The 27,825-nt window shown below is 38.3% G+C and overlaps 2 protein-coding genes across 3 annotated transcripts; one reads left to right on the plus strand and one right to left on the minus strand.

Annotated features, from left to right (window-relative positions):
- The first annotated feature begins 7,312 nt into the window (after window positions 1-7,312).
- LOC134204986 (integrator complex subunit 15) lies at window positions 7,313-27,672 on the plus strand. The gene is made up of 5 exons (XM_062679838.1): window positions 7,313-7,510; window positions 7,573-7,880; window positions 8,029-8,753; window positions 27,024-27,077; window positions 27,190-27,672. Exons 1-5 carry the CDS (start codon window positions 7,435-7,437, stop codon window positions 27,278-27,280), a joined length of 1,254 nt encoding a protein of 417 aa, XP_062535822.1. The 5' UTR covers window positions 7,313-7,434; the 3' UTR covers window positions 27,281-27,672.
- LOC134204987 (ribosomal RNA-processing protein 7 homolog A) lies at window positions 8,953-10,117 on the minus strand. 2 transcript variants are annotated; one of them, XM_062679840.1, is made up of 3 exons: window positions 10,079-10,117; window positions 9,816-9,917; window positions 8,953-9,751 (listed from the first exon to the last, which is right to left on the minus strand). In XM_062679840.1, the coding sequence occupies exons 2-3, from the start codon at window positions 9,841-9,843 to the stop codon at window positions 9,024-9,026; spliced, it is 756 nt and encodes a 251-aa protein (XP_062535824.1). In that variant the 5' UTR covers window positions 9,844-9,917; window positions 10,079-10,117; the 3' UTR covers window positions 8,953-9,023. The 2 variants fall into 2 exon arrangements, with proteins under 2 accessions (XP_062535824.1, XP_062535823.1); XM_062679839.1 differs by having other exon boundaries at window positions 9,816-9,925; window positions 10,079-10,094.
- Window positions 27,673-27,825: the final 153 nt, after the last annotated feature.

The following is a 27,825-nucleotide window of genomic DNA, read 5'->3' on the forward strand; positions in this document are numbered from 1 at the left end:
ACAAGCAACAAACCTCCATCCATGATCTGAAAATACTACGACTCAGAAGTAACATGAACATTGTAGATTCCTTTAATTAGTTTAGTTCGACAGTATAAAACAGAATAGGTCCCACTTGCCCCGTTTGAAGGGGTAAGTGGGTCCTACAGGTGAATTTATTTCTTTCACTACCAATATTTTTTGTAATTGAATAAATGGCTTACAACACGTCTACACTTCAACAACGGAAGCATATAATGATGTATGCGTGGTTAATGTTCTGAAATATCGTGTTTTATAAGTATGCATTAACAATTTTGCTGAACTAGCTTTTTTTTAGGTCCCACTTGCCCCGGGGTACCTTATGTATGAACCAGTAGCGTTCACTTGGAGTTGGATAATTTGATGAGATTAACAAAAAGAAGGAATTTGAACCAGTAGCGTTCGCGTGGAGCTGGACGAATTGAGGAAAGTGACGTAGAGTTCCCGAATAAAAAAAAAACAAGTTTTAGCCAGTAGCGCTCAATAGTTGGACCTTTATTAAAATCTGTATGGCTGTATCAGAAGTCTATAAATGTAAGTATATTTAATAAAGTTCTGTGTAACCAAAGTACTGCCTCAATATGCGTATTTGTATCATGTTTCATTGAATGTATATCACTTTGACACGGTTATGAGTAGAAGGGCAGAATATCACCTTACGGGTAGACTATATTTTAAAATGAATAAATTTCAAAAGTTGTTTAAAATTTTAGCAAATTGTAATTATGTACTGAAAAAAAAAATTACTGTTGTACTGAGAAAATTATTCAGTATTGACCGTATTTGTTGAATAAAAGTATGATACTTTTGTTTTATATGCATCAGGAAATTATGCCTGAGATTAATATTGGTTGAGAATAATACATTCGTTTTCTTTGTTTTGAAAATATATAATATTTCAAACGGAAAAAAAAAACGGTGTAGAGTTTTGAGTGATAATCGAAAAAAACTAAATTTATATAAGGGGTAAAGCCTTCATCCGACTTGATTATTGTTAGCTGCTTTTTCAATAAATGTTTACACACAATAGTGATGCTGATAGAAGCATCTTGTTTACAGATGGAGGAAGCACGACAAATTCCGCCTTTTCGATGTGAAGCAATTGAGAAAAACAAGTTATCGCAAGCTTGGGAGGAATGGAAAGGCAGTCTGGAATTCTATTTCGAAGCGTATGCGATATCAAATCAGCGATTGATGAAGGCCAAGTTATTACATTTGGGAGGGATTGATTTACAACGAGTGTTCAAAAGTTTGCCGGATCATGATAAAGTTCCATTGGTTGCCGTGGAACCGAGAGTGTATGACATTGCAATTCAACTTCTGGATGCGTATTTTCAAGCGGGAAGGCAGTATATAATTGAAAGGAGAAAACTGCGTCAGCTCAAGCAAAAGGAGGGTGAAAATTTTGCGCATTTCGTTGTTCGATTACGGCAGCAGGCAATAAACTGTGGATTTGATAAATATTCCAGTGAGGTCAGCGACATATTGAAGGAGATATATTTGATTGATGTGGTGGTAGAAAACTGTCGTTCCGATGATTCGGGTGCTGATGTTAATCTCATCAAACCGGAAACATGGGAAGCTATGAAGCAGAAGAAAATTTCAGTAAAAAGTTCCGTGAAAGGAAGCTCGAAAGTGCTGAAAGGTTACGGTAGCGACAAGCCGCTTGTTGTAGTGGGATCGTTCGAGGCGGAAGTTGTAATCGGTGTAAAGAAAGTGGTTGCCGAATTTTTTGTAGTACAGGGTGGACAGCGGGATATTCTAGGAGATTACACGGCGAAACAACTTGGCGTGCTGAAGGTTGGATTGAATATCAACCGCGTAAATGCGACGAAGGAACCGTTTAGCAAGATATCGGGAGTACAGGCACACATTCGCGTTAACCCACACATAAAACCGGTGTTTCAACCTCTGCGCCGTGTTCCAATACACATGGAAGTGGCTGTAGATCGAAAAATAGAAGAGCTACTACGTCGTGATATCATACAGCCTAAAATTGGTCCAACGTCTTGGGTTTCCCCGCTCGTAGTAGTAGGGAAAGCATCTGGAGAACCTCGTTTGTGTTTGGACCTACGACGAGTGAATGAGGCAGTTATACGCGAACGTTTTCCTATGCCGGTGGTAGAGGAATACCTGGCTCGCATTGGTCGTGGGAAAATTTGGAGTAAACTCGACATACGTGAGGCTTTTCACCAAGTGGAGTTGGCGCCGGATTCAAGAGACTTCACTACGTTTATTACAAACAGAGGGTTATTTCGCTTCAAAAGGATGCCGTTTGGATTGGTAACAGCACCTGAGATCTATCAACGAGTCATGGAAGAGCTGCTATCCGGATGTAAAGGTACTTATTGGTACCTGGACGATATTATTGTTGAAGGTGAAAATGAAGAAGCTCATAACAGAAATTTAAAGGAGGTAAACTAATCTTGTTGTTTTCATTGTTCAAGTTTTATATGAGGAATGAATAAAGATTAATTAATAAATTGACTAATTATTTATAGGTTTTAAGAAGACTCAAAGAGCGAGGAGTAGAGATCAACTGGGACAAGTGTGCTTTGGGGGTATCTGAATTAGATTTTCTGGGTCATCATATTTCGGAAAAAGGAATTAGCCCATCATTATCGAAAATTAAAGCAGTTTTGTCTTTCCGGGCGCCAATAACAGAGTCAGAAGTGCGGAGTTTCCTTGGGCTCGCAAACTACATGAATAAATTTATTCCTGATTTGGCCCACATTGCTCAACCATTACGTGAGTTAACCAAGAAAGGAGTTAAATTTGTTTGGGGTCCTGAACAGAACACATCATTCGAAAAGATCAAGCTGTTGTTAGGCACTGAAGCGAGTTTAGGATTTTTCAACCCTAGAGATCGTACAGCAGTTATGCCGATGCTCTCTCACGATTAGGAACTTCGGCTGCTATTCCATTCGATAATGAAGAGGAGATTTTTATTCGAGAGGTTGCAGTTTATGCAGCTAATGCTTCTGCGGTTAAATGGGAAGACATCGAAAAAGAAAGTTTATTAGATGCTGACATATGTGAAGTAATCCGAAATATTCGATTGGGGGACCAACAAAATTTACCTCTAGCATACCGAGTTGTAGCTAACGAACTTTGTTCAATAAATGATGTTCTCATGAGGGTGGATCGAATTGTAATTCCGGAAAAGCTACGAGAAACCGTTCTGGAATTAGCTCATGAAGGACATCCCGGTATGCGATTAATGAAAAGCCATCTCAGAGCAAATGTCTGGTGGCCCAAAATCGATCAGCATGTAGAACGAGTTGTTAAGCAATGCAAAGGATGCACACTTGTCTCGACACCAAATGCACCAGAGCCGATGAACAGAAAGGATCTTCCAAACCAACCCTGGATAGACATAGCCGCTGATTTTCTTGGACCGCTACCTGAAGGTCAGTATCTATTGGTGGTTGTGGACTATTATAGTCGCTACATGGAGGTGGTGGAGATGACATCAATAACAGCGGCGGATACAATATCTGAATTGGCTACTATATTTGGCCGATACGGATTACCGATAACTTTGAGAGTTGATAACGGTCCTCAATTCTCCGAAAAATGTGAAGAATTTCGAGATTTCTGCGAATCTAATGACGTTAAGTTGATCAACACCATTCCGTTCTGGCCAGCGATGAACGGGGAAGTGGAGAGACAAAACCGATCATTACTCAAAAGGTTGAGAATAGCACAGGAGCTTGGGAAGAATTGGAGAGAGGAGATGAGGAAGTACTTATTAACTTATCATTCAACCAACCACTCAACAACGGGAATATCACCAGCCGAATTGATGTTTGGTCGTAGAATTCGGACTAAGCTACCCCAAGTACCAGTGGAAAGAGCGGATGATGGAGAAATCAGAGATAGAGATGCGCTAGCAAAGGAAAAAGGGAAAATTTATGCAGATGGTAAAAGAAGGGCTGAAGAAAGTAGAATTGAAGTGGGAGATTCGGTGTTGGCAAAAAGAATGAAGAAATGTAACAAACTAGAAGCAAACTATTCCCCTGAAGAGTTCGACGTTGTTAGGAAGCAAGGAGGAGATGTTACTGTAAGATCCAAGGTGACGGGGAAAGAATTTCGTCGGAATGTTGCACATTTAAAGAAAATGGAAACTGATTCGCCAGCAACAGATCAAGAGAAAAAACTGAACGATCCTATATCTAGACCCCCTAGAGCGAGAGCGGAACCATCTCGGTTCAAAGATTTTGTACCGCATTAACTCTTTGAAGGTTAAGGGGGGTTGTAGGGTCCCACATCTACCGATAGGTATCACGGTAGTGCCACACCTTGTTTGTATACTGACAGTTGTTCGAACGGTTAGGCATACCTTCATAACAGAGAGATATTGATGATGAGTGACAGTGAGAGGGAAGCAGGTATATGTTAGGGGGCAGAAAGTGTTGAGCAGCCGCAGAGAACGGTGGTATATCAGAGTGTCGGGAATAGATGTGAAGAAAGCCATTTATAATAAACGGGATTATTGTTTGTGAGAACAGTGTTTTATTTGAAGGAGCAGAACATTACAATTCTTATGTCAACCGCCAACGCCGAGGCCAACGCATAAGGACGTTTCTATAAATGGCGACGAGGACCAACCATTCAATAGATGAATTTTGAAGGAAATTGAAGACGAAAACTCCGAATTAGAAATAGCCAAGGGGCACGACACAAGACAATTCTCAAAAAAATTCCCATACTTTTCATCGGATTTTTTTAAATATTTTTTCCGAACGTTACTTTCAGTGTCTTAGATGAAAATAGCTTAAATTAACTCAAATTGGGCTATCTTTCCTGCGATTAGAAATGCTTAGAAACGGATATTTTAGGATATTTCCGCGTGTAGCACTGTCAAGATGCTGTCAGAATGACAAACAAAGAGGAAATAATATCGTTGGTTTTCTTTTGATACTGTTCTATACAATAACCTCTTTAACATTTTTTGCCAAACTTAAAATACATAATAATTGGTACCGATGTGCCCAAGGATGTCTCCGCATCTGATAATTTTTGTATCAGTTTGTGGCGACGCTTGTGGCAGGAACTAATAACCTTATTATTATTAGTTCCTGCTTGTGGTATGCTTTCCAATGTATCTTTCTTTTTAATTTCTCTTGCTGTTGCGGTCGAGGTTCCGGCTTTTAATGTCGTTTTCGATCATTGATTAGGGAGACCTCGAAAAGCACTGTTTATTCGCATAGCTGTGCAAAACAAATTAAATGCATCATCCGTACCGATGTTTTCACATCTGCGGCATTTGAAGAAATTCATCATGATAAACTTGGCCAACGGTACAGAAACTGGAACAAGAACGGACGAGTTTGCGTCCCCCGCGGGTGTTTCAGTCCTGTACTGTTGGCTGGGTTCACGAAAGATTCTTGTTTGTTTTGGACTATCTCTTTTGTATCATTTCATCACATTTCATGCGTTGTCATAATCAGCTGTTTTTCTAACTTCTCGTGAAAAGGCCTTTTGCCAAAATTGACAAAAACTTGGAAGGGATATAAAAGATTAGAAACAGATATCAAAGAATAGACGATGATAATGCACGCTTAGATGAATTTGATAGGATATTTGAAAAAATGTTTAGTTTGATAGGTTTTTTGGTGATTTTTTCCATAAAAGCGGAAGTGTCGTCCCCCTTGGAAATAGCAAGCTCTATATCGAAACAGGAAATTTTTATCAAAATAAAAAAAAAGATGGCATGGTCAATGGTATGTATACATGCCTGTTTGAAAAGAAAAACACTTCCATGATAACTTCGTAAATGTGAAAATTTGGGTTTTTTGTAAAACATTTTAATTTAAACTTAATAACACCTGTTGGCGATCCTCAGGATGCGATTAAGTTATACATGAAAGTGAAATCTATGGCGATCCCGAAGATTTCGACATAACCCAATCTTGGGTAATGAAATGTCAGTACACCTTGAGGCGATCCTCAGAGTGTTGGTGAATACAAGGGCGATCCCAGTATTCTAAATAAAACATGATTGTGTCAAAGCACATGTAGGCGATCCTCAATGTGCAGAGTTAAGCTAGGTTCATTCATGAGTTTATGACAAACCGTACTATTTAAATCAAATGTCTCACATTACAAAGGCGATCCGTATGTGTATCTCAGAAAGAGAGAAATTTAAAGTGAACCTGATTGTAGAGGCATAAGAAAAAATAATTTGCACAAACATACAAACATACAATTTACAAGTAGCTACATACATGTTTATTAAACGATGTTTTATCGAATTAGGTCAATCACTTTGTATCTCCACTCAACGAAAATGAAGAAGGCCCTGTGGCCATCCGTTGGAAGAGGTGGAGAGAACAATTTGACGCCTACCTGTCTTGGAAGGAGGTCGACAACCACGAGAAGAAATATAAGACGCTCATGATGTTCGGAGGTGCTGATATACGGAGGATAGTCTCGAATAGCTATGAACCTTCTCGACGACTACTTTGTGCCACGTGTGTCCAAGATCTTCGAACGCCAGAATTTCAGACAAATATTGCCAACACCACAAGAAAAACTGGACACTTACGTCGTACGCCTCAAACATCAGGCAGCCAATTGTGATTTCGGGGAACAAACTGAGAGCATGATCGTAGATCAAATTGTGAGTACAACAAAAGATGCGAAGCTCAAACGAAGGTGTTTGGAGAAAGATTTGTCGTTGAAGGAAGTCCTCGACATCACACGAACGCACGAATCTGTATCAGGCCACCGCGAAACGTCTCATGAAATGCCTTGTCACAAGAATGCTAGGTATGAGGAACATATAAAATGAATGAATATGAAAGACGTTACACATACATTTAAAAGGTCAATTTTCTTGCGTGACCGTGGACCCCCGATAATTTGAACGGTACTTCATTCAAATTAACGGGGTTCATTTTTAATTTGAACTTCTGGTCACTCTATTTGCATCAGAAAAACTGGTTTCTGGCTGCTCTCTTTGCTGGTTTGTTTTGATTCTGCGTTCCGTTTCACGATGGTCCATTTTTCTTTTCTTGATTCCACGTGCCAAATGACGTTTGAACCATTTTGAATTTGAACGATGTTCAAACAAACGGGGCTCAAATTAAAAAGTGTTCGGATTAAAAACGGTCATATTACCGGGGGTCCACGGTACCAGAAAAGTCATTTTACGCATTTTACTCAAATTTGGTCTATTGGCCCCAAACTACGGTTTTGAGTGAAAGCAACCCACTTTTGAGTAGTTTTGGTTTTCAGTGTGTGGTGAAAAAGAAGCAACTCAAATAATCGCAAATATGTGTTCGTCGGCTCTTTTCTCTACCTGTCATTTTTATTTTCGATAGAATTAAACAAAGAACGAGCATAACAAAATAAATAATAGAAAACAGAATATTATTTAAGTTGTGTAAATTTTAAAAAATAGTGAAAATGACCAGCCAAGAGAGACAAATTCTTCGAAAAATGGATTTCCCGGAAATGGCCCGCGAAGCTCTTCCTATCATAGGTAGGTAAATGTACAAATTGAAAAAGATTTCTTTTCAACACTAATTCTAAAACATCCCTCAGAGAATCTCATCATTCACCGCAACAAACATGACTTGGCAATGGATCTGATAGGGGAGTTTGTATTTCGCGAACGAAGAGATGATCAGCGAAGTAGCAGCGGTCAGCAGTATCAAAAGCAGCCAGTGACTCCGCGGCTGTCCTCAATCGACGAGTTCCAGCTAGTGCTGGTTATGTGCGATTTTTTCTCCCGGCCCGGACCGGATGCCACCCGTAACGCGGTATTTTTCTCTCTTTTCGGTGGATCCATTGGGCGGAGCAGTGTGTTAAACAAGCTGATCAGTACAGCCGTCTCCGGATCAATTGCTCCGGTACGTGGGAACTGTTTTGCAGTTTGTAAAATAGTGGGAAACGATATACAGTAAAAATTAGACATGTAAACTTTTACATCAAGTGTCTATTAATCAAAATTAGCTTTTATTGATGGTAAAACAAGAAACAATTTTATTTTATTTTCAGCTATTGTGTGCAGCTGGCACATGGATGCAACAGTTGGGTTGCACTTCTCCGCCAAGTCTTGAGTTAGCGCAGTGCATCGTCAAAGACTTTGTAATATTCTCGAAGAAATCGTCGGAGCAGCTCAAATCTTTACCAATGGTGGCACCGCGTTTTGCGGCCAACTTCATGACCGCGGTTACGGATCTGTATCTCAATGGAGGTAAAGGTCAGTTAGTAGCACCTCCTGATCTTCTGCTGGATGTGATTACCGAGTGGGTGTCCGAGAACCCGGCATTGTGTCTCGCTTCGCAGCAGCCGATGGCCCTACCAACTGGGGCAATTGCTATGCCCGTGGTAACTCCATTGGCAGGATTGATCCGATGGTGTGTTCTTTCCATGATGATCACCAAACAGCAAGATTTGTACAGTAAGCTGCATCTGGCCGTGTTACAAAGTTTACTGGAAGCGACTCCTCCTGTCACAGCTCCTCCCAGTGCATTGAATGCTCAACACCTTGGACTAATCATCAACTCGCTGCAGATTGAAATGGAATCATTGCTGAAAATGGGTAATTCGTTGAACGAAGAGTATATTCACAGCTGTTTGGAACGATTCGCTCAAGCCGTGCAGGTCGGATTGACGTCAAGGTGCATATTCGGAAATATTCCCCACCTGGTGTGTCGCTTGGAAACGCTTCCTAGCAAGAACAAATTGCTACAGATAGTAATCAACGCCAATAAGACTGTGTAAGTATACCTCTATTAACGTTTAAACGCCAATCATTTGTGCCGAAATTTTCCATTAAGTTAGATGTCTTACAACATTCTGTGAACAGTTCAAATCGGAAATGAAACTATCCCGGGTTTTTCGAAATACTCATTCTCAATTTATTTTAAGCCTTAAATTCTATGGAGATGTCATTACTAACAAGTGCAACCTCTCAGCTGCAGTAATGAGTAAAGAAATGTAATATAGTAGACAATTAGACAAAGTGTTTAACGCATATATTCAGTAATTTAGTATGGCTTAAACCGTTTAGTTTTCTTAATCTGCTGCATCTTCTGCAGGTCGCGATCGAACTTTTTCCTCAAACTAACGATGTCACTCTTTTTCGACTCTCGGATTTGGAACGTGTAGAAATTCTTCAGCTCCTTCTGTTTTCGGTCATTGCTCATTTTGTCCTCCAATTTGCTAACCGTTGCCTCTCGCTGGGCGAAGGTGTTGGCACTTGATTTCGTCACCGTCGTCCAACCTTCGTCGTCCTGTTTTGGTTCCTGCGCACGCTGTTCGCGACTAACCTGCCGATCATAGCTAGCCATATACTGATCAATCTCCTGCTGCATGCTAACCGGATCTGGAATACGTTCCTGATAAGCCTTGGTCCATTTGTCGATGCCCGTTAGCAGTTGGCCATCAGCATTCAACGGGTTTAACCTCCGCAATCTGAGAAATTTTTTCATCGATGATGGATTTTCGTATATTACGTAGGCTACTTTAAATCTATTAATCGATTGTTCGTTCCGATCATGGTCTCCGGATGGCTTTTCCTGTAAAATAACGTTGGCTACTGCACCTACCACACTGAAGGCTTTTTGTAAAGATTCTGGAGTAGCATACGGAGGTACGTTCAATACGTACAACGTTCTGCCAGCAGGTTTTAGTTTATGAACTACTTTGGAAATATTCTCCTTTACCAGCACTTGATGACAAGCAGTGTCCTGATCGTCGTATTTCAGGGGAATAGCTGCGATGTTTAAGTTAATTATTAGAATCATGTCCTTGTTATACCACAATTGATAGAAACTTACATATAAAATCTACAGTTGCTGAGCTCATTTTGGTAGAACTCTAAATTTTGGATGTGGAATCCCGTATTTTCTGTTCCTCCTCTGAAGCCCTCGTGTTGTGCTGTTGTGCTATAGACTAACGCAAAATGAACTCCCCCAAGAAATTATGACGTTTGAGCGGGTCGCATAATGAACGCAAAATGAACTTTTGTTCGAGAAGACGACCCGCTCAAATGTCAAAATCCATCAGGTGAGTGAATTCGATGAACTCCTGCACAGGTCTAATCTTCGCTGTTTTATCTCAGGTTGTTTGACATTCTTTTATTTTGTACACGGAGAACCGAAACAATCCAATAATAAATCATTTTCATCCATCTTGACCAAGGGGGACGACACAAGACAATTTTCAAAAAAATGTTCATACTTTTCATCGGATTTTTGGAAATATTTGTTCCGAAACATTACTTTCAGTGTCTTAGATGAAAATAGCATGGGTTGGCTTGTCTTTCAAGAGATTAGAAATGCTTAGAAACGGATATTTAGGGATATTTCCGTGTGGCATATTGTCAAGATGCTGTCAGAATGATAATCCAAAAGGAAATAATAATGACGAATGTCAAACAAACAGGAAATAATATCGATAATATCCTTTATTTCATTTTGATATTATTCTATACAATCACCTTTAAAGATTTTGTACCAAACAAGTTTAATGCATCATCGGTACCAAGATCGGCATCGATGTCCTCGCGTCTGATCCAAGATCTGATCATTCTTATGATATACAGTACTCTGTTTTTTTATATTGCTCTTCCGGTCGAGGTTCCGATCCCTGTGCAGTTCCTACCATGGGCTAAGAATCGCCTCGATGAACAACGTTTTTTCGCATATAGCTGTGTAAAACAATTTAAATGCATCATCTGCACCGATGTTCCCGCACATCAGATTCTGGGGCAGGCTCAAGAAATTTATCATGTAGTGAACTTATCCAAACGGCACAGCAACCAGAACTAGAACGAAATTGTTTGCGTCCTCCTCGGGTGTTCACAGGTGTTCATGTTCATGTTCATGTTCATGATTCCTGTGTAGTTGGCTGGGTTCACGGAAGATTCTTGCTTGGATTCTTGTTTGTTTTTGTGTATCTCTTTTGTATCATTTCATCACATCGTTTTGTCTTGTCAAATGAAAAGCCCTTTTTCCAAACTTGACAGAAATTTGGAAGGAATATTAACGAAACAGATTTTGAAGAAAAAACGATGATAGTGCACGCTTAGACGAATTTGATTGGATATTTGAAAAATTGTTTAGTTTGATAAATTTTTTGATGACTTTTTTTATAAAAGCGGAAGTGTCGTGCCCCTTGATCTTGACAGCTAAGACGATCCCCACCGATGTGTATCCAAATGAGTGTCTAGTATAGGAACGAAATGCGTTCATATTTTATTTATGCACTTGTTCTCGCACCGGTTGTTTCTATCAAGGTTGTTGAAGTGCAATCATGCTTCGCACCGGTGGTGAATATCCGGTTGCTATTGAGGCAAACACGGAAATAAATAAAATTAGGAAAAAAATATTATTTATTTTCAAATCTTTCAGAACGCGCTCCAACTTTTGTAATATAAATATGTGCGTAGTGCATTTTGTGATTATCAGATTAGCTAGACACACATCTGCTAGGTGGCGCTAGCTTATATGCAATAATTTAGTGAGGTGGATATCTCGAGATCTATAAGACTTAGAAAGATTTTGTCTTCTACAAAGTTGTTCGGGTAGCCATAACATTTATGATGGAAACTAGTTTAGAACTAGTTTGGAATTCATACGCATAGCGGCGCTAGTGTATGAGAAATAACCTGTTAGGTTAAATATTTCTAAATCCGTTAGAGTTAGAAAGTAGCCATCTTCTACAAAGTTATCCGAATTATCTGTTAGATTGGTTATTATGTAAGATTTAAAATGGTAGTCAAAACAAGAAGTTTAGTTTGAAACCGCAATACTTGTTGGCGCTCGAGTTGAGTCGAATCGAGTCAAGACCGAGACACAGAAGATGGTCTTACTGTAGTATCTGTCAAAGGTACAACCAAGTGGTGGAATTAAATGAAATTGTACGAACTCGTCTTATGGCAAGTTACTATGTAGAATACGGCAATATTCTGAAAATTCCAGATTTTGATATATTTAACCTATCAGTTTATTTCTTATACACTAGCGCCGCTAAGCGATTGTGTTTAAAACTAAACTTGTTTGGATCATGACGGTTTTTACCACCCGAACAACTTTGTGGAATTCGGCAATATTCTAAAAATTTCAGTTTTCGAAATATCTAACCTAGCAAGAAATAGTACACTAGCGCCGCCAAGCGGTTGTATTATTAACTAATTTTGCTTTCGTTATGATGGTTTTAATCATCCGAACAATTCTGTAGAAGTCGGCAATATTCTTAAGATTTCAACTATCGAAATATCTAACCTTTTAGGTTATTTCCAATTCACTAGCGCCGCCAAGCGGTTGTATTTCAAATTAAACTTGTTTTCGTCATGATGGTTTTGACCACCCGAACAACTTTGTAGAAGACGCCAATATTCTAAAAATTCCAGATTTCGAGATATCTAACCTATCAGGTTATTTCATATGCACTAGCGCCGCTGTTTCTTTAACCAAGAAACCTACTCTTCTCACGATGACACCGATTTCGCAAAAATCAATGAGAGACGGTCTTTCTTTTCTGACAAATGAAGAATGAACTCTACTCTAACGATGCTGAGATGGTAATAATTTTATTTCCTATTTCTACTTACAATTATGGATTTTCTTATGTCTAAGTTTTACCTGATCCTAACGTCTTTACCTGACCTGACGCCGATCTTCCCGCCACGCCGTCATCACGGGTAGTTTGGGCCGATGCCCACGTAGCGTTTTTTCAACGCTGCGTGCACGTGGCGTTGAAAAAACGCAGGTGTGCATCGGTGCGGCGACGCTGCGTTACCGCTTTTTTCCGATGCACACATGCGTCCTTTTAACGCCGTGTGCACGCAGCGTTGAAAAAACGCTACGTGGGCATCGGCCCTTTATCATTTCTTTCGTCGTCTCTTGGCTTTGTTTATTTATTGTCTTTCGGTGACGCACCAAACCATATTCGCATTCCGACCCTATCATAAACGTACATTTTCTTATCTTTATGCTAAACTTTATTGCTCAGACATCAACATGCCGCCTTCCGTAATTCAACCGCGTTGGATTACCAAATCAAACTCCTTGGTCTAAAACTCTCGGATGTCTACGTCTCGGAGTGTTTGCGATTGTTGGAACCTCTATTCCTGATTCAACTTGATTTTCATTTCGTCTTTTATTTTTATACATATAAAAAAGTATAATTCCGATAGTAATAATAATTATTACTATTGATCCTGATCCTATCATGGCAATATGAGCTGTTTCTGTCTTAATTGGAATATCCGTAAACACCATAACTTCCTTTTCATACGGATTTTTAAGCTTCTCTACTAGCATTGTTCCGTTTGTTGTGTTATCAAATGAATAATCTATTTCATAAGGTAATTGAATCGTTGGTTTAAAAAATGTATGTGCTCCTTTTGTCTCGCCAATCATTCTTGCATAATAAACTAACTGTTTTGTTCTAATGAAGCAATCCGGTTTCAAAGTTACTTTCGCAATCTTATATGGAGGGGAGATGATAACATTATCACAATGAATAATTATATCTTTCGCATTGCTAGTATAATACAAAATAACATTCTGCTCATTCAAAGAAAACAACCGTGTATCCAATTTATCAAATCGTTTTGATGGGCATTTAATTTTAAGTTTCTTATGAAGGATTGCAGCAGCTACACAATCAGCCTTTCTCATTATTACTGGTTGGTCAATCATAAAATGAGATTTATTAAAGCTCTTCATATTCTCCGTAGGATAAAAGAATTCTTCCAAATGATTGATAGCAATTACTGATTCTTTTATCTCAATCATGGTTCCATTATCTATATTGGGTACCGGAATCGCATTAAAAAGCTCAAAATTGTCTCTATTCACGATAATTGAGTCCATGAAAATAATCATCGTTCCATTCTCCATTTTTGTTTCGAATTTAATAGCTTGTGGATCAGATAAGACAGAATAACCATTTGGCATCTTCTCTTGTATTCCCTTCAAAGTCTTATTGAGTTCTTCTCCGGTCAATGGATGTGATCTTAAATTTTTGTACTTATTAGAGATAGCTTGTAGAACTTGTGTTGCTAACATAGCTGTTTCAAGTACCTTGGTCTTGAACATTTCAACACGTTGCGGAGTATTTTGTTGTTGTAGTTCGACCATACCCTTCTTTATGTTATAAATCCGATTGTTGAATTCGTTACCCATCTTTTCTGCTTTGACATCAATCGCTTTAGTAATTTCAGATAATTCATGAAGCTTTTGTTCTTCATGTACTCGGACACTTTGTAACTCCTCTTCCATGTCATTACCACCAAATAATAAATCTTTCAAGAAACCAAGAATTCCACCACTTCTCCTTTCCCTGTGCGAGATCTTAACCCTTGAAGAACATTATCGCATTGCTGCTCAATTGATAAAATTAGGCTTTCCATTGATTTATCATTTGTTTTGTTACCAATAAACTTCAAGGCTTCATTTAAATTTCTATGCATATGATTTATTTGAAGAATATCATCTGATGGAACAACATTACTGGTAATCTGTGTTCTCCAAATGCCTCGTTTTATCAAGCAACTTCCGATATGATCAAATATTATTCCATCCTCGTCAATAGGATTAATTTGTAATCCATTCACCGTATTAACGTGTAACATAATCAATAATACGGACATAAACGTGCCAAGCCCTGAAACCTTCTTATCATTCTTTTTACTTAAATTATTGGTCGCAATATTCTTGCGCTCCTCTTGAATTTCGCTGGTGCTCTTTTTAACATCTAAAATCGCCATATTAACAGTAGGTCTAATAAAATGCCCTTTATTAGTTTTCACAACTGCTGATCTTACTTGATCATCTTTTCCCGGTCTCACCTCAGTTATAATCCCCTTTTCATGGAAACCTTTTCGATTTTCATCCGCCATTACTACAACGTCACCGACTTCAATGGGTTTCTGAAGTTCTTGCCACTTTGTTCTTTTAACTTGGGTTGGTAAATATTCCTTAATCCAACGTTGCCAAAAGTGAGATGTCAAGATTTGCGCCCTTTTCCACCGTTGCTTCAAAGCTTCAGCTTGACTAACATCGTTCAAAGATAATTCGGCCTCACCTGAACATCCTAAAATAAAATGATTCGGAGTTAATGGATCTTCCTCCTCAGAATCTAAAGCAATGTGTGTTAATGGTCTGCAGTTAATGATAAATGCAATCTCATTGAACGTGGCTCTAAGCGTATGTTCACGATATGTACCCTGAAAGAATTTCATCAAACTTTTCGTTTCTCTAACCATTACTTCCCAAGCTCCGCCAAAATGTGGTGACAAAGGAGGATTAAAATGCCAATCGATTCCTTTAGTCGCCAACCTTTGTTTTATTTTCTTAAACTCGTTATTAGCACCAATAAAATTTGTACCGTTGTCACTATATAATTCAGCAACTCTTCCGCGTAAGTGTTGTAAATTCATTAGACAAAGAAAGAAAGAATCAGTACTTGCGTCGAAGGCTACTTCTAAATGGATAGCTCGCGTTACCAAACACGTAAAAAGCGCTCCCCATCGTTTCTCCGTCCTTCTTCCTATTGAAATTGTTATCGGACCAAAGTAATCAACGCCAGTGAACTTAAATACTTTCATATTCGGTGTTGTTCTGAACTCAGGAAGAGGAGCCATCAATGGAGGGATTGGTCTGGCTCTTGCATTTTTGCAAACCTGACATTGATTTTTCACTTTCTTTAAGGCAACTCTGATATTTACAACCCAGAATTTTTGGCGAGTAGCTGCAATTACCGCTTCAAATTTCTGATGATGAAAACGTTCATGATAGTGTTGTAGAATTAGCTTCGTCACATGATGCTTTTGAGGCAATATAATATGTCTTTTTGCTAGGGCAGACAAGCACTTAACGTTTGTTAGTCTTCCATTTGATCGCAATATACCTTCGTCATCTAGATCTGGTTTAAATTCCTGATATGACTATGCTCATCAATTTTCCCAGAAAGCGTTAAGCATGAAATTTCGTCTGAGAACACTTCACTTTGAGCCTTTTTGATAAGAATTGTTTCTGCCCAGTCAAAATCACCTTTAGATAAATATAAATCAAAGGGTAATTTACGCCTTATTGTGCGTAACCTATCGATGAATTTCTTGGCCATACAAACTGACCTTTTTAAACGTAACCAGTTTGAACACCAATTAATTTGAATGCCTTCAAAATCAAATATTTCTGCACTCTTTATGAGATTAACATGTCTTAATTCTTCATTTGTTCTCAATGAACCATTCATTTTGGGCCAAGTTTCTTCGGGCTGTTTTAGAAAACTTGGTCCATCTAACCAAATGGTTTTCCTTTTAATCACCTTAGTAGCTTCATCTGCTGGATTGCTTTCACTATCAATCCACCTCCATTGGTTTAAGGTAGTACTATCATGAATTTCACTAACTCGAAAAGCAACGAATTGTTTATAATTCCGTGGATCCGATTTAATCCATGATAAGACAGTACTATTATCCGACCAATACACGGTTTCATGTATTTCTAATCTAATTTCTTTTGCGATAGTATTAGCCAGACGTGTACCTAATAATGCTGCCTGTAGTTCTAATTTCGGAATGGTCATCACCCTCATAGGAGCCACCCTAGCCTTAGCAGCGACTATGCTTACATCAATATTATCTCCTGATAAAGTTCTCAAATATACTACGGCAGCAAATGCCTTATCTGATGCATCTACAAAGACGTGCACCTCTCTTTTTGTAACCTCTAAAGCTTTGGAGTAACACCTTTGAAACTTAAGTGAATCCAAACCTTTAACTCTAATAGACCATGCATCTAAACGATTCTTAATGTTTTCAGGTACTTCATCATCCCAACCAATTTCACTTCTCCATAGATCTTGCAATATAATTCTACTCTCTATGGTGACATTTGAAATTAAACCAAGTGGGTCATACATTCTCGCAACAATTGACAACAGCTTACGTTTCGTCAATGTATCTGAAGATGAAGGATAATCAACTTTATACACCAATTCTCGGGTACTTATTCAAAAGGACGTATGTGATTTTGTAAACAAAGATTTAAACGTCGATTTGTCCGATCTGAGAGCCCTCCCACGCAAACCATCACCATAGACAGATAGGGGGAGGCTTCGGCTACCTGTTGGTGGTGTTGGTTTGCGTGGGAGTCCCATCAGATTGGACAAATCGACGTTTGAATCTTTGTTTACAAAATCACATACGTCCTTTTGAATAAGTACCCGAGAATTGATCGTTTTCAGTATTCCACAAAATTCCCAAAACCTTTTGATATGATGGTTCGTCCATATCCAATGGTATAAGTTTTGAACTATCAATTCTATCTATAGGTAAACCTTTCAAAACCTCATCTGAATTTGATACAAACTTTCGAATTTCGAAATTTGCGTGATCATGAATTTTGATTACCTCATTCATTACCTTAATAGCTTCCTGTGGCGTTCGGAAACTTGCAAGACAATCATCAACATAATGATTCTCCGTAATGATGTTAACTGCATCTGGATAATTCTTTGAAAACTTTGCGGCATTTGTGTTTTTTACAAATTGAGCACATGCGGGAGAACACGTAGCTCCAAATGTCATAACTTGCATGACATAAACCTCTGGCTTTTTGTTCGGGTCATCGCGGAATAAAAACATTGAGCCTTCTGATCAGCTTCTCTAATTTTAACCTGGTGAAACATCTCCTTAATATCACCCACTACCGCGACACCGTGTTCTCTAAATCTAATGAGAACACCAAACAATGATGCTGTAGCATCGGGCCCAGTTAGGAGTTTTGAATTCAATGACTCTCCATGAATTTCTGCCTTGGCATCAAAAACCAATCTTGGCATTTTATGCTGATTAATTACTAAAGTATGGTAAATAATAAGTCTTTTTATCAGCATATTTAATGTCATTCACACTCAGTTCAGCTCGGCTTTTTTTCATTCTTTTGCCGAGATCCGCACAGCCGAGCACTCGGTTCGAGACCTTCTGCTGATAAATCAGCTGAAAAGGTGATTTGTTTACTGCGGCACTCAAGGGAGCCGCCGTAATCATACGTCTGTTTAGCCGATATTTCAGCAAACGAACTTAAACCGAGATTTGCACAGCCGAGATCGGTGAAAAAATTTAAGTGTGTTCGGATCGAGCTTGCGAGCATAACCCTTATCTACATATTCCTCAATTTTATTTGTATACCAGGTTTTAATGTCTGGATTACTTGCCATTTTCTTTTCCTGAATTTTCAATCTTCCTAATGCAGATTGATAACTATCAGGAAACTGAACCTCATCATCCTTCCATAATAAACCAATTTCATAACTACCATTATTGTATTTCAAAGTTTTATGCATGATATCGTTAGCTCTTACTATATGTTTCGATAACAAAGGTTTTTCAGGAGCCATAACACCAAATTGCTCAGTTGAAAAATAACCTTTGACAATTTCATTAAGCGATTTTTCTTCAGATTTTGTTTCAATGGCTAAAACAAATGTTGTGTTGTTGGAATGAGATTTTGAGCTTTCGCAACCATATACTACCCAACCTAATCTTGTTCGCATAGCAATGGGCTCATTAAATCTTCCACTGCAAGATTCTAGACCATTCATCAAGTATGCATGTGGTAAACCTAACAAAATTGTAGGAACTGCATTTCTATAGCTCGAAACTTCTGCATCTCGCAAATATGGGTACTTTTGTTTCAATTTACCAAAGTCTACAGTTTGTTTCGGTAATGACAATTGGTTAACTGTCCTTACCCCTTTTAAGAAAAACTGTTTCCCACTAGTTCCCTTTATCTTCATCTCAATCTCTAGACTTTGATTTTCATCCTGGGTACTACCGTTTGTCCAGGATATGGAAAGTGGTTTAATCTGCCCTTTAACATTGAGCTGTTTGCTTATCTTCTCTGATATCAAAGTTGAAGATGAACCGAGATCGTAAAGAGCGTATGTTTCGATCCTGACCGAACCATTTTCAATTATTACAGGCATTATCTGATACAATGTGCTGCCCTTATTCAAATGTAGGTTTACGTTCTTTTCCTCTAAATTCACCTTTTGACTTCTGTGCAAAAGGTAGTGATGGGTTTTTGACTTACATCCATCGACATTACATATTTTTCCCCATCTGCAATTGTAAGCATTATGACTCGACGAATTGCAACATGTAAAACATAATCTGTTTTGTTGAACTAATTTCATCCTATCTTGTAAATCCATTTGTTTAAATTCTCCACATTCTGTTGTTTTATGGCGTAATTTGCAGACAAAACAAGTAATACCTGGTTTAGCAGTAACCTGCTTTCGATCATTATTAATTGAATGTACATTCACAGGCTTATTCAACCGTTTGGGTTGCTCCGACAACATGATAACCGCTAAATCCTTGCGGTTTTAGCCAATTGTAGAATACTTCTAATGTCGGAGCCCTTAACTGAATTTAGTTTTGTGCATTAGCTGCTACCTGATTATGAGCGTTTGCCGCTGCCTGGAGTTCTGTAACATGTTTCAACCAACTCTGGTACAAACTGGATGGCAGCCTACCACTTAAATCTTTTAACAATCTCTGATCGTTATAGGTAATCTTCCTGCTTTAGAAGTTTCATGTTTGTTACCATGTTTTCTAAAGCGGAAATGAAATCAATCATAGTTTTGGGATTATCCATCCTAGGAGGTTTAGCAGACATCAACTCGTCTAATAAACCATTGTAAACCACTTGCGGTCTACCAAATTGTTGCTCAAGGCGGACTAAAACGGATGGAACGTTATCCGCATCTACCATAAGCGGGGCTACTGAAGTCATAGCTTTCCCTTTAAGATATTTATGCAGTCTATTTAAATTGTCTAAATTCGAAAATCCTCCAGCAACTGTAGTTGTATCGAAGGCTGTCTTAAAACGAGGCCATACTTTATAACAACCATCAAAATATGGGAGTTCTGCTAGAGATTGTCTAGCTAGCAAATTTACTATTTGATTCGAAGAGGCTGTTGTATGATTAACCGGCACATTTGAGGGAGTAGAAGCATAAGAAGTAGAAGGGGATACAATTGAAGATGATTCACTTTTTCCATTTTCAGATTCATTATTTTAAAAATTCTTGAAACATCTTATTTTGAGCTTCTTGTGTTTCCTTGTGAATTTTCAAGAATGTATCTAGTCCTCTAGATTCTTTCTCTTCAAATATTTTAGTTTAGAGTAAATCTCTAAACATCGTGGACATTGCCAGGTTTCTTCTTCCTTAGGTAAAGATTCTAAATTGACACAAGATTGATGAAACCATAAAAGGCAATCATCGCATTGAATCATTGACTCTCTTTCATCGGAACGAGTGCAGAGCTTACAATTTCCCTTCTTATTTTCTTTATAAACAATTTGCAATATTTTGCTACTTTAACTGAAACGGGATCACTGCACCAAAACTGACAAATTATTTTTCACACGAAACTTTCTGATAGAACTTTCGTCCTAAATCTCTAATGATCTAACTTATCACTTATTACTAACCCTCTGATCTAACTTCGCTACCACTCGTCTCTAGATGGATTGACTTGGTCGACCGTCCGTCGCGTCCAAGGACCTTTTTCACCACAATCACGAATTTCTCCTTTGTAATTTGACTTGGCCGACTGTTCGTCGCGTCCAAGAGCCTTTTCACTTCTTGCTTGTTGCAAATAATTCTCGGGTTACTTCCGAGAATTGATTGATTACTCTCAATGCACTTTCACCGTTATCGTTCTTTTACCTAGACCAATCACCCGTCGTGTCTTAGGATTTCACTATCAAAGCAAGAACTAGTCACAACGGTCACCGTGAGGAAAACACTTAATTCCTCTCTGGAACGCCACCAAATGTTTCTTTAACCAAGAAACCTACTCTTCTCACGATGACACCGATTTCGCAAAAATCAATGAGAGACGGTCTTTCTTTTCTGACAAATGAAGAATGAACTCTACTCTAACGATGCTGAGATGGTGATAATTTTATTTCCTATTTCTACTTACAATTATGGATTTTCTTATGTCTAAGTTTTACCTGATCCTAACGTCTTTACCTGACCTGACGCCGATCTTCCCGCCACGCCGTCATCACGGGTAGTTTATCATTTCTTTCGTCGTCTCTTGGCTTTGTTTATTTATTGTCTTTCGGTGACGCACCAAACCATATTCGCATTCCGACCCTATCATAAACGTACATTTTCTTATCTTTATGCTAAACTTTATTGCTCAGACATCAACAGCCGCCAATCAGTTGAAATCCAAACTAAACTATGACCTCCATCACAATGGTTTTGATGATGAGTACCCGAACAATTTTTCAGCAGACGGCAGATTTTTTATTTATGGGTAACTTTATATTTCCGTGTGATGGTTTGGCAACGGTTGGAGCGGGTCGCCAAATTTGCCAACTCGCTATTCACCACCCCCCTGGCGTCCTATACTATCACAAGGGGTTTGACAATAGCCACCATGTCCACGGACGGTAGCTCATTACCGTCCGTTGTTATTGTACAAAAATAAACATCATGTGTTTTGTTTACTATTTGTTTTGGTTAAATCTAAAAATTGTTTTCAAAATAATTTGCAAGATTTACATCTTTGACCTTGCGAATTATGTTATTTGATGATAAAATATAATAAACTTACGAATTGGAGGGAATCTACAGGTGAAATCAAGCGCTACACGAAATCATTTTTCGTAACTTGTTCTCCCGCTCCGAATCAAACAAAACATATTATTATTGTTTATACCGTGGACCCCCGGTAATATGACCGTTTTTAATCTGAACAATTTTTAATTTGAACCCCGTTGGTTTGAACATCGTTCAAATTAAAAATGGTTCAAACGTCATTTACCACGTGGAATCGAGAGAAGAAAAATGGAACATCGTGAAATGGAACGCAGAATCAAAACAAACCAGCAAAGAGAGCAGCCAGAACCCAGTTTTCCTGATGCTTATAGAGTAACCAGAAGTTCAAATTAAAAATGAACCCCGTTAATTTGAATGAGGTACCGTTCAAATTATCGGGGGTCCACGGTACTGTGTTTAGCATCACAGTTGAAATGGTCCGGAGATGCAAATCGAACAACATTCATTAGTGAAATAGAAATGAAATAAATGGTGTGCTGAAAGATGTTTAAGGATTATATGTTCATGCCCATAATAGCTGGTATTATTTTTTAACAAATTGAAAAAGTGTAACCAACAATATTTTGGATAAAATCCAGTTGCTTATAAAGGAACGATTCGGGAGAAGTACTTTTCAAAATGTATGCTGGACATATTCATGAAGATGTTCGCTACGCTGAGTAGCATCTCTTGCCACGGGGCTGCTATTCACCGAAGGTTGCGTTTACATTTCCCAAACCCGTTTACCAACGACCGGTGCGAGTTCGCGTCATGATAGAGGTTGCTATTTTGGCTTTATTTACGCACTGGTGGGGATCGTCTAAGTAAACCCATGATGGGTGCAGAGCAGGGATGCCAGATGATATTATCAATTCAGTGCAAATCCGAATTATGGTCCAATGCACCGAGTTCATCATTGACGTTTGAGCGGAGAATGAATACTTTTTCATTCATCGAGTTCATGCAAGTGTTCATTTTTAGTAAACAGCGCCCGTCTCAAACGTCATTGTGTTCATTCGGTGCATTGGACCATAGCCGCTAACAAAGTTGGATTTTTCTCACAATTCGTACGTTAAACCTAACTTCGGACTACTTCCGAAATTAGGTTTAACGTATGGATTGTGAGAAAAATCCAATTTCAATAGCGGCTATAACTCGATTTTCTACTGAATTTATAATATTTTCATATGTCTTCACAGTCGTTGAAAAATGTCTTCAAATGTCTTCAATATTAAAATTATGATTATCAGCGAGAAATTTTAAAATCCAATAGTTTTGTAAATTCAATAATCTCCTTGTTTTACTGATGTGAAATAATGTTTATTTTTTAAACATGCAAATTCAAGAGAATATTCTTTAAAATTCTTTAATTTTTTTTACAACGAGTTTCCCCTGGATTTTTTACTGAGTCGGATTTTTTAACTGAATTTTCACGTAGAATTCTTCCAAATTTCTTTTTAAAGAATACCCTGTTGGGATTCAAAACTTACTGTGGAATACTAGTAGAAGCATAAGTACTAGAACGCTAATGGCGCTGTAGTCAATAAAATTATTTTGCCATATTATGCTTCAACAAACTTCAAATGGCATTAATTTATGCATCATGTTGTAGTGCATGTTTGGTTTCATCATCGGTTTGACACTTGGTCGGGGTTCAGCCAAACCGCACCAAGCGGCTTTTCGACTGACTTGTGAAATTTTGTTCGTACAAGGACAACGGAAATAGTTTCATATCAATTCAAGCATACATTTGCAGTAGGATATCCTCAGTTTTGGGGCTGAGGTATATTCGATGCGATCGGTAATTTTTCGTTGGAGCTTGGTGTGATTTGGCTGAACCCCGACCACTTGTAGTACTGCCAGGTCGAAGAAACCTAGATGTTAGTCACGCGAACAGGAACGACATTAGCAATCTAATACTTTTGAATCAACTGGAATACTTGAAGAAACATCCAGAGAATTTTCTGAAGGAACTTTCGGCAAAATTTCTAGATCAACTTCCGGGTGAATTCCTGATGGAGCTTTTTACAACTTATACTAATTTCTTCTGGATGGAGCTTCTAATTACTTCTGGAAGACTCCAAAGAAGATCCAAAGGATTTACTGAAGGAACTTCCGGAAAAAGTTTAGAAGGAACTTCCGGAGGAATTCTTGGAGGAACTTAAATTCGTAGAAACTTCAGGATGAATTCCGGAGGTTTTTTCTGGGGGAATACCTGAAGGATTTTCCTGATGAATTTCTGAAGCAATTTCCGGTGGAATTCCTGACGGAACTTATGGAGAAATTCTTGAACGTAGTTCTGGATGAATTCATGGAGGAGCTTCTTGAGGTGTTGCTGCAGAAATTTCCGAAAAAAATCCTGGAGGAAATACCAACTAAATTTCATAGTATACTTCCGGAGACATTTTTGGAGAGTCATTCGGCAACTTTCTTAAAGGATCTTCCAGAGGAGGAACTTCCGGAGGGATCCCTGGAAGAAGTTCCGCTAAAATCTCGGGAAAACTTAAGGAAAAATCCTAGAAGAACTACTGGAGGAATTCGTGAAAAAACTACCGAAGGAGTTCTGGGGGATCTTCTGCAGGATCTTCCAATTTAATTCCTGGAGGATTTTTCGGAAAAATCCCTGAATTCAGAAGGAATTTAGAAAAAGTTCAGGTTCTAGCTCAACGGTTGAATAGATTAAATCAAGTCATAGAAGAGTTCAATTTATTTTTGCCGTAAACTAGATCGGTCTTTGCGTTCCGATGTATGTAATGATCGAAATACCTTTTTACATACACGCCATCGGGAATTTTTTAACCAGCGCTCAACTCAAAGTTAAGTGCGTATGTGGTCTAAAATGCGTTGGATTTATCAGCCAGCTAGTATGAATGTATTTTTATGTTTGAGATACTAAGTCCGAGACAAAGACTATCATATCTTTTGTATTTTTTTTAATAATTTACATATAGAAGTCGCAGAATTTATAAGTAAGAAATAAAATTATATTTTCTTACGCTGGCTTATTGATTGTCTTCAAGTATCTTAAAATAAGTAGATAAGTCTTCAAATATTTTGAAAAGTCTTCAAAATGTCTTCACGAAATAAATGTCTTCACAGAGATTCAAATGTCTTCAAATTGAAGACATGTCTTCAAATCTGGCATCTCTGGTGCAGAGACGTTGTTCATAGATAGAGACCCGCGCAGAGTGAAGCCGACAGTACCAAACGAACCATCAAACGCGATACCAAACGACTAAAGTAAATAAACATTACCAATCGGTGCCAAATGCGAGATAAGTATTGTAATCAACATTATAGAAAATATGAAAAAGTTTTCAAAGTTAAGTAAATTAAGCTGTTTTTGGAGTTCTTATACCAAGCTTATTATTCTCAATCCAGTTGAAAACCGGAATTGGGAGTGGAGTTGGATTTTTCTCACAATCCGTACGTTAAACCTAACTTCGGAAGTGGTGCGCTGTTTTCATATCGCGAAGCGCTATTCAGCGCACCACTTCCGAAGTTAGGTTTAACGTACGGATTGTGAGAAAAATCCAACTTCGCTAGCACCCAATTTCGGGTTTCAACTGGATTGAGTATATTGCATTTCATCATATTTGTCGTTGCATTATATGGCAATGGTGCTGAACGAGGCAGGATATATGGTTGGAGCAAACGAAATAACTGCTCATACTGAGAGTCACTTCAAGTTCTCACAAATTTTTATGTTGCCAATCACACAGGATATTTTTGTCTGCTGGCCGTGAAGCCAGAATTGCTCAAGGGGGACGACACTTCCGCTTTTATGGAAAAAATCACCAAAAAACCTATCAAACTAAACATTTTTTCAAATATCCTATCAAATTCATCTAAGCGTGCATTATCATCGTCTATTCTTTGATATCTGTTTCTAATCTTTTATATCCCTTCCAAGTTTTTGTCAATTTTGGCAAAAGGCCTTTTCACGAGAAGTTAGAAAAACAGCTGATTATGACAACGCATGAAATGTGATGAAATGATACAAAAGAGATAGTCCAAAACAAACAAGAATCTTTCGTGAACCCAGCCAACAGTACAGGACTGAAACACCCGCGGGGGACGCAAACTCTTCCGTTCTTGTTCCAGTTTCTGTACCGTTGGCCAAGTTCATCATGATGAATTTCTTCAAATGCCGCAGATGTGAAAACATCGGTACGGATGATGCATTTAATTTGTTTTGCACAGCTATGCGAATAAACAGTGCTTTTCGAGGTCGCCCTAATCAATGATCGAAAACGACATTAAAAGCCGGAACCTCGACCACAACAGCAAGAGAAATTTAAAAGAGAGATACCGCAGACAGACGTTTATGTCCATACATTTGAATTCGAAATTCTTGTGTAAATTTTCAAATCTAAATACGTTGGAATTGCATAGCATGCTAGCGCCGCCTATACAACTTATTGCTACATGAAAACTGACGTTTTGCTTTATCGCCTTCTACTTCACCCGCGTTTGCCACCCACCGAATAATGGAAGCAAAACAGTTAACACTCAACGCAAAGGTCTTCCCGCACGGCTGCAAAGAAGCATTTTTATCTTAATGACTTTACGCAATCGAATTTTGCAATGTAACTAAGCGAATAACTTTACTTGCAATTCATGCCTTGATATTGTAAATGAATTTCTAAGCTACGTATATGAAATGTGAGCTGTTACCTGTTACCAAGTGTTCGGAATTTTCACTTTGGTTGTTTTGGATCCTTTTTGCATGTCTTTTTGTTTGCGGTTGTTTCGAAAACATGAGTCTGGACCGAGAATCGTAGTTTTTTTATTGCAAAACCAACAAATAGTCCAGTCAAGTGAGACATGAAAAAGAATCTTAATCTGATGGCGTGCTGATCGAGCCATTTTTCAACAGTGGTCGTGATCCATGCATTTTTATAAAGAGTCCCATCGAGCAGATCCAAAAAAACTAAAAAATGCTGACGGAATCAAAAATCAAAACAGAAAAGCAAATGACGAATGCTGCTTTGACATGTGGCGCCATCTCTTCGCTTATTGCTACTTGGCAATCAGGCGGCCATGTTTTTTACACAAGTTAATGAGTCGAGCTTGAACGTCTGTCTGCGGAGATACATTGGAATGCATACCACAAGCAGGAACTAATAATAATAAGGTTATTAGCAAGGGGTAAACCACTCGGCACACTTACAAAATGACAAATTGTGCCCACTGTGCCTTATGCTGTGCCCCAACTGTGCCGAAATGTGCCGAAGCGAAAAAAATGTTGTTTTGGCGGCACTGGCTGTAGCGAATTGATGGCATCACGGGAAATACTTTGTTTATGTTTTATTTGAAAAAAAAAGTGAAACCGGAAGATTTTAGACTTAAGATTATTATTTGATTATTATAAATTTAATTTCGATTCTTTTCGTTTAATTTAGATGTAATATTAGGAAAAGAAAAGGGAAAGACATTTGCGTTAAGCAATTCGTAAGGTAAGGATACGATTCATTAATTGGTCTCTGATAAATGTAATATCCATAGTGAATTTTCCACATTTTTCCACATCTTTTTTTGATGATAATCAATTCGAATCTAACAAATCAGAAGTTTCATCATTTACATCCGAGTTTATACCGTGAACGTTAAACATTCATCCAATTGGATCACGAAGTTTTCCGACAAATTCAAACTATGATACATCCCGTCTAGACCATCCAGATGGTCCGACGGTCGGTCGTACGAATTTCGGCCATAAATCAGCAGTTATATCCCCGATGTCATTCGTAATGATTCCAGTGACCATATCTTCAACAGACCCAATATTCAGTGGACTGCCCACAACCAGGCGCACGAAGTTACAACAATGTAAGCAACGGCCATTGTATAGAAATCATCTGACGAGCACCATTCCGACTATGACAAGCCAACCTATTTCCACGATCCACGAGCCAATTATACCTGGGATCCAGCGATCCAGCGACATATTTTCAAAATGATTTGTATTCTTGCTTACTTAAATCTGAATATTTCGAATAGTTTGATTTTTCTGGTGTTAACGGGAATGCTAAATGTAATTGTATTTATTTTTCTTACGAGAACCAGTTTACATTTTAAGCGCACTAGATAACATTCGCTTGAAGGATGCAGGTGGAAATAAATATCAGTTACAGAAAAATTTAGATATCAGAACATATAGTTTCTGCTAGAACTTGTCTTGTCTAGAACTTTTCTAACTAAAAA

Source organism: Armigeres subalbatus, chromosome 1 (assembly GCF_024139115.2).
Source record: "Armigeres subalbatus isolate Guangzhou_Male chromosome 1, GZ_Asu_2, whole genome shotgun sequence".
Taxonomy (NCBI): domain Eukaryota; kingdom Metazoa; phylum Arthropoda; class Insecta; order Diptera; family Culicidae; genus Armigeres; species Armigeres subalbatus.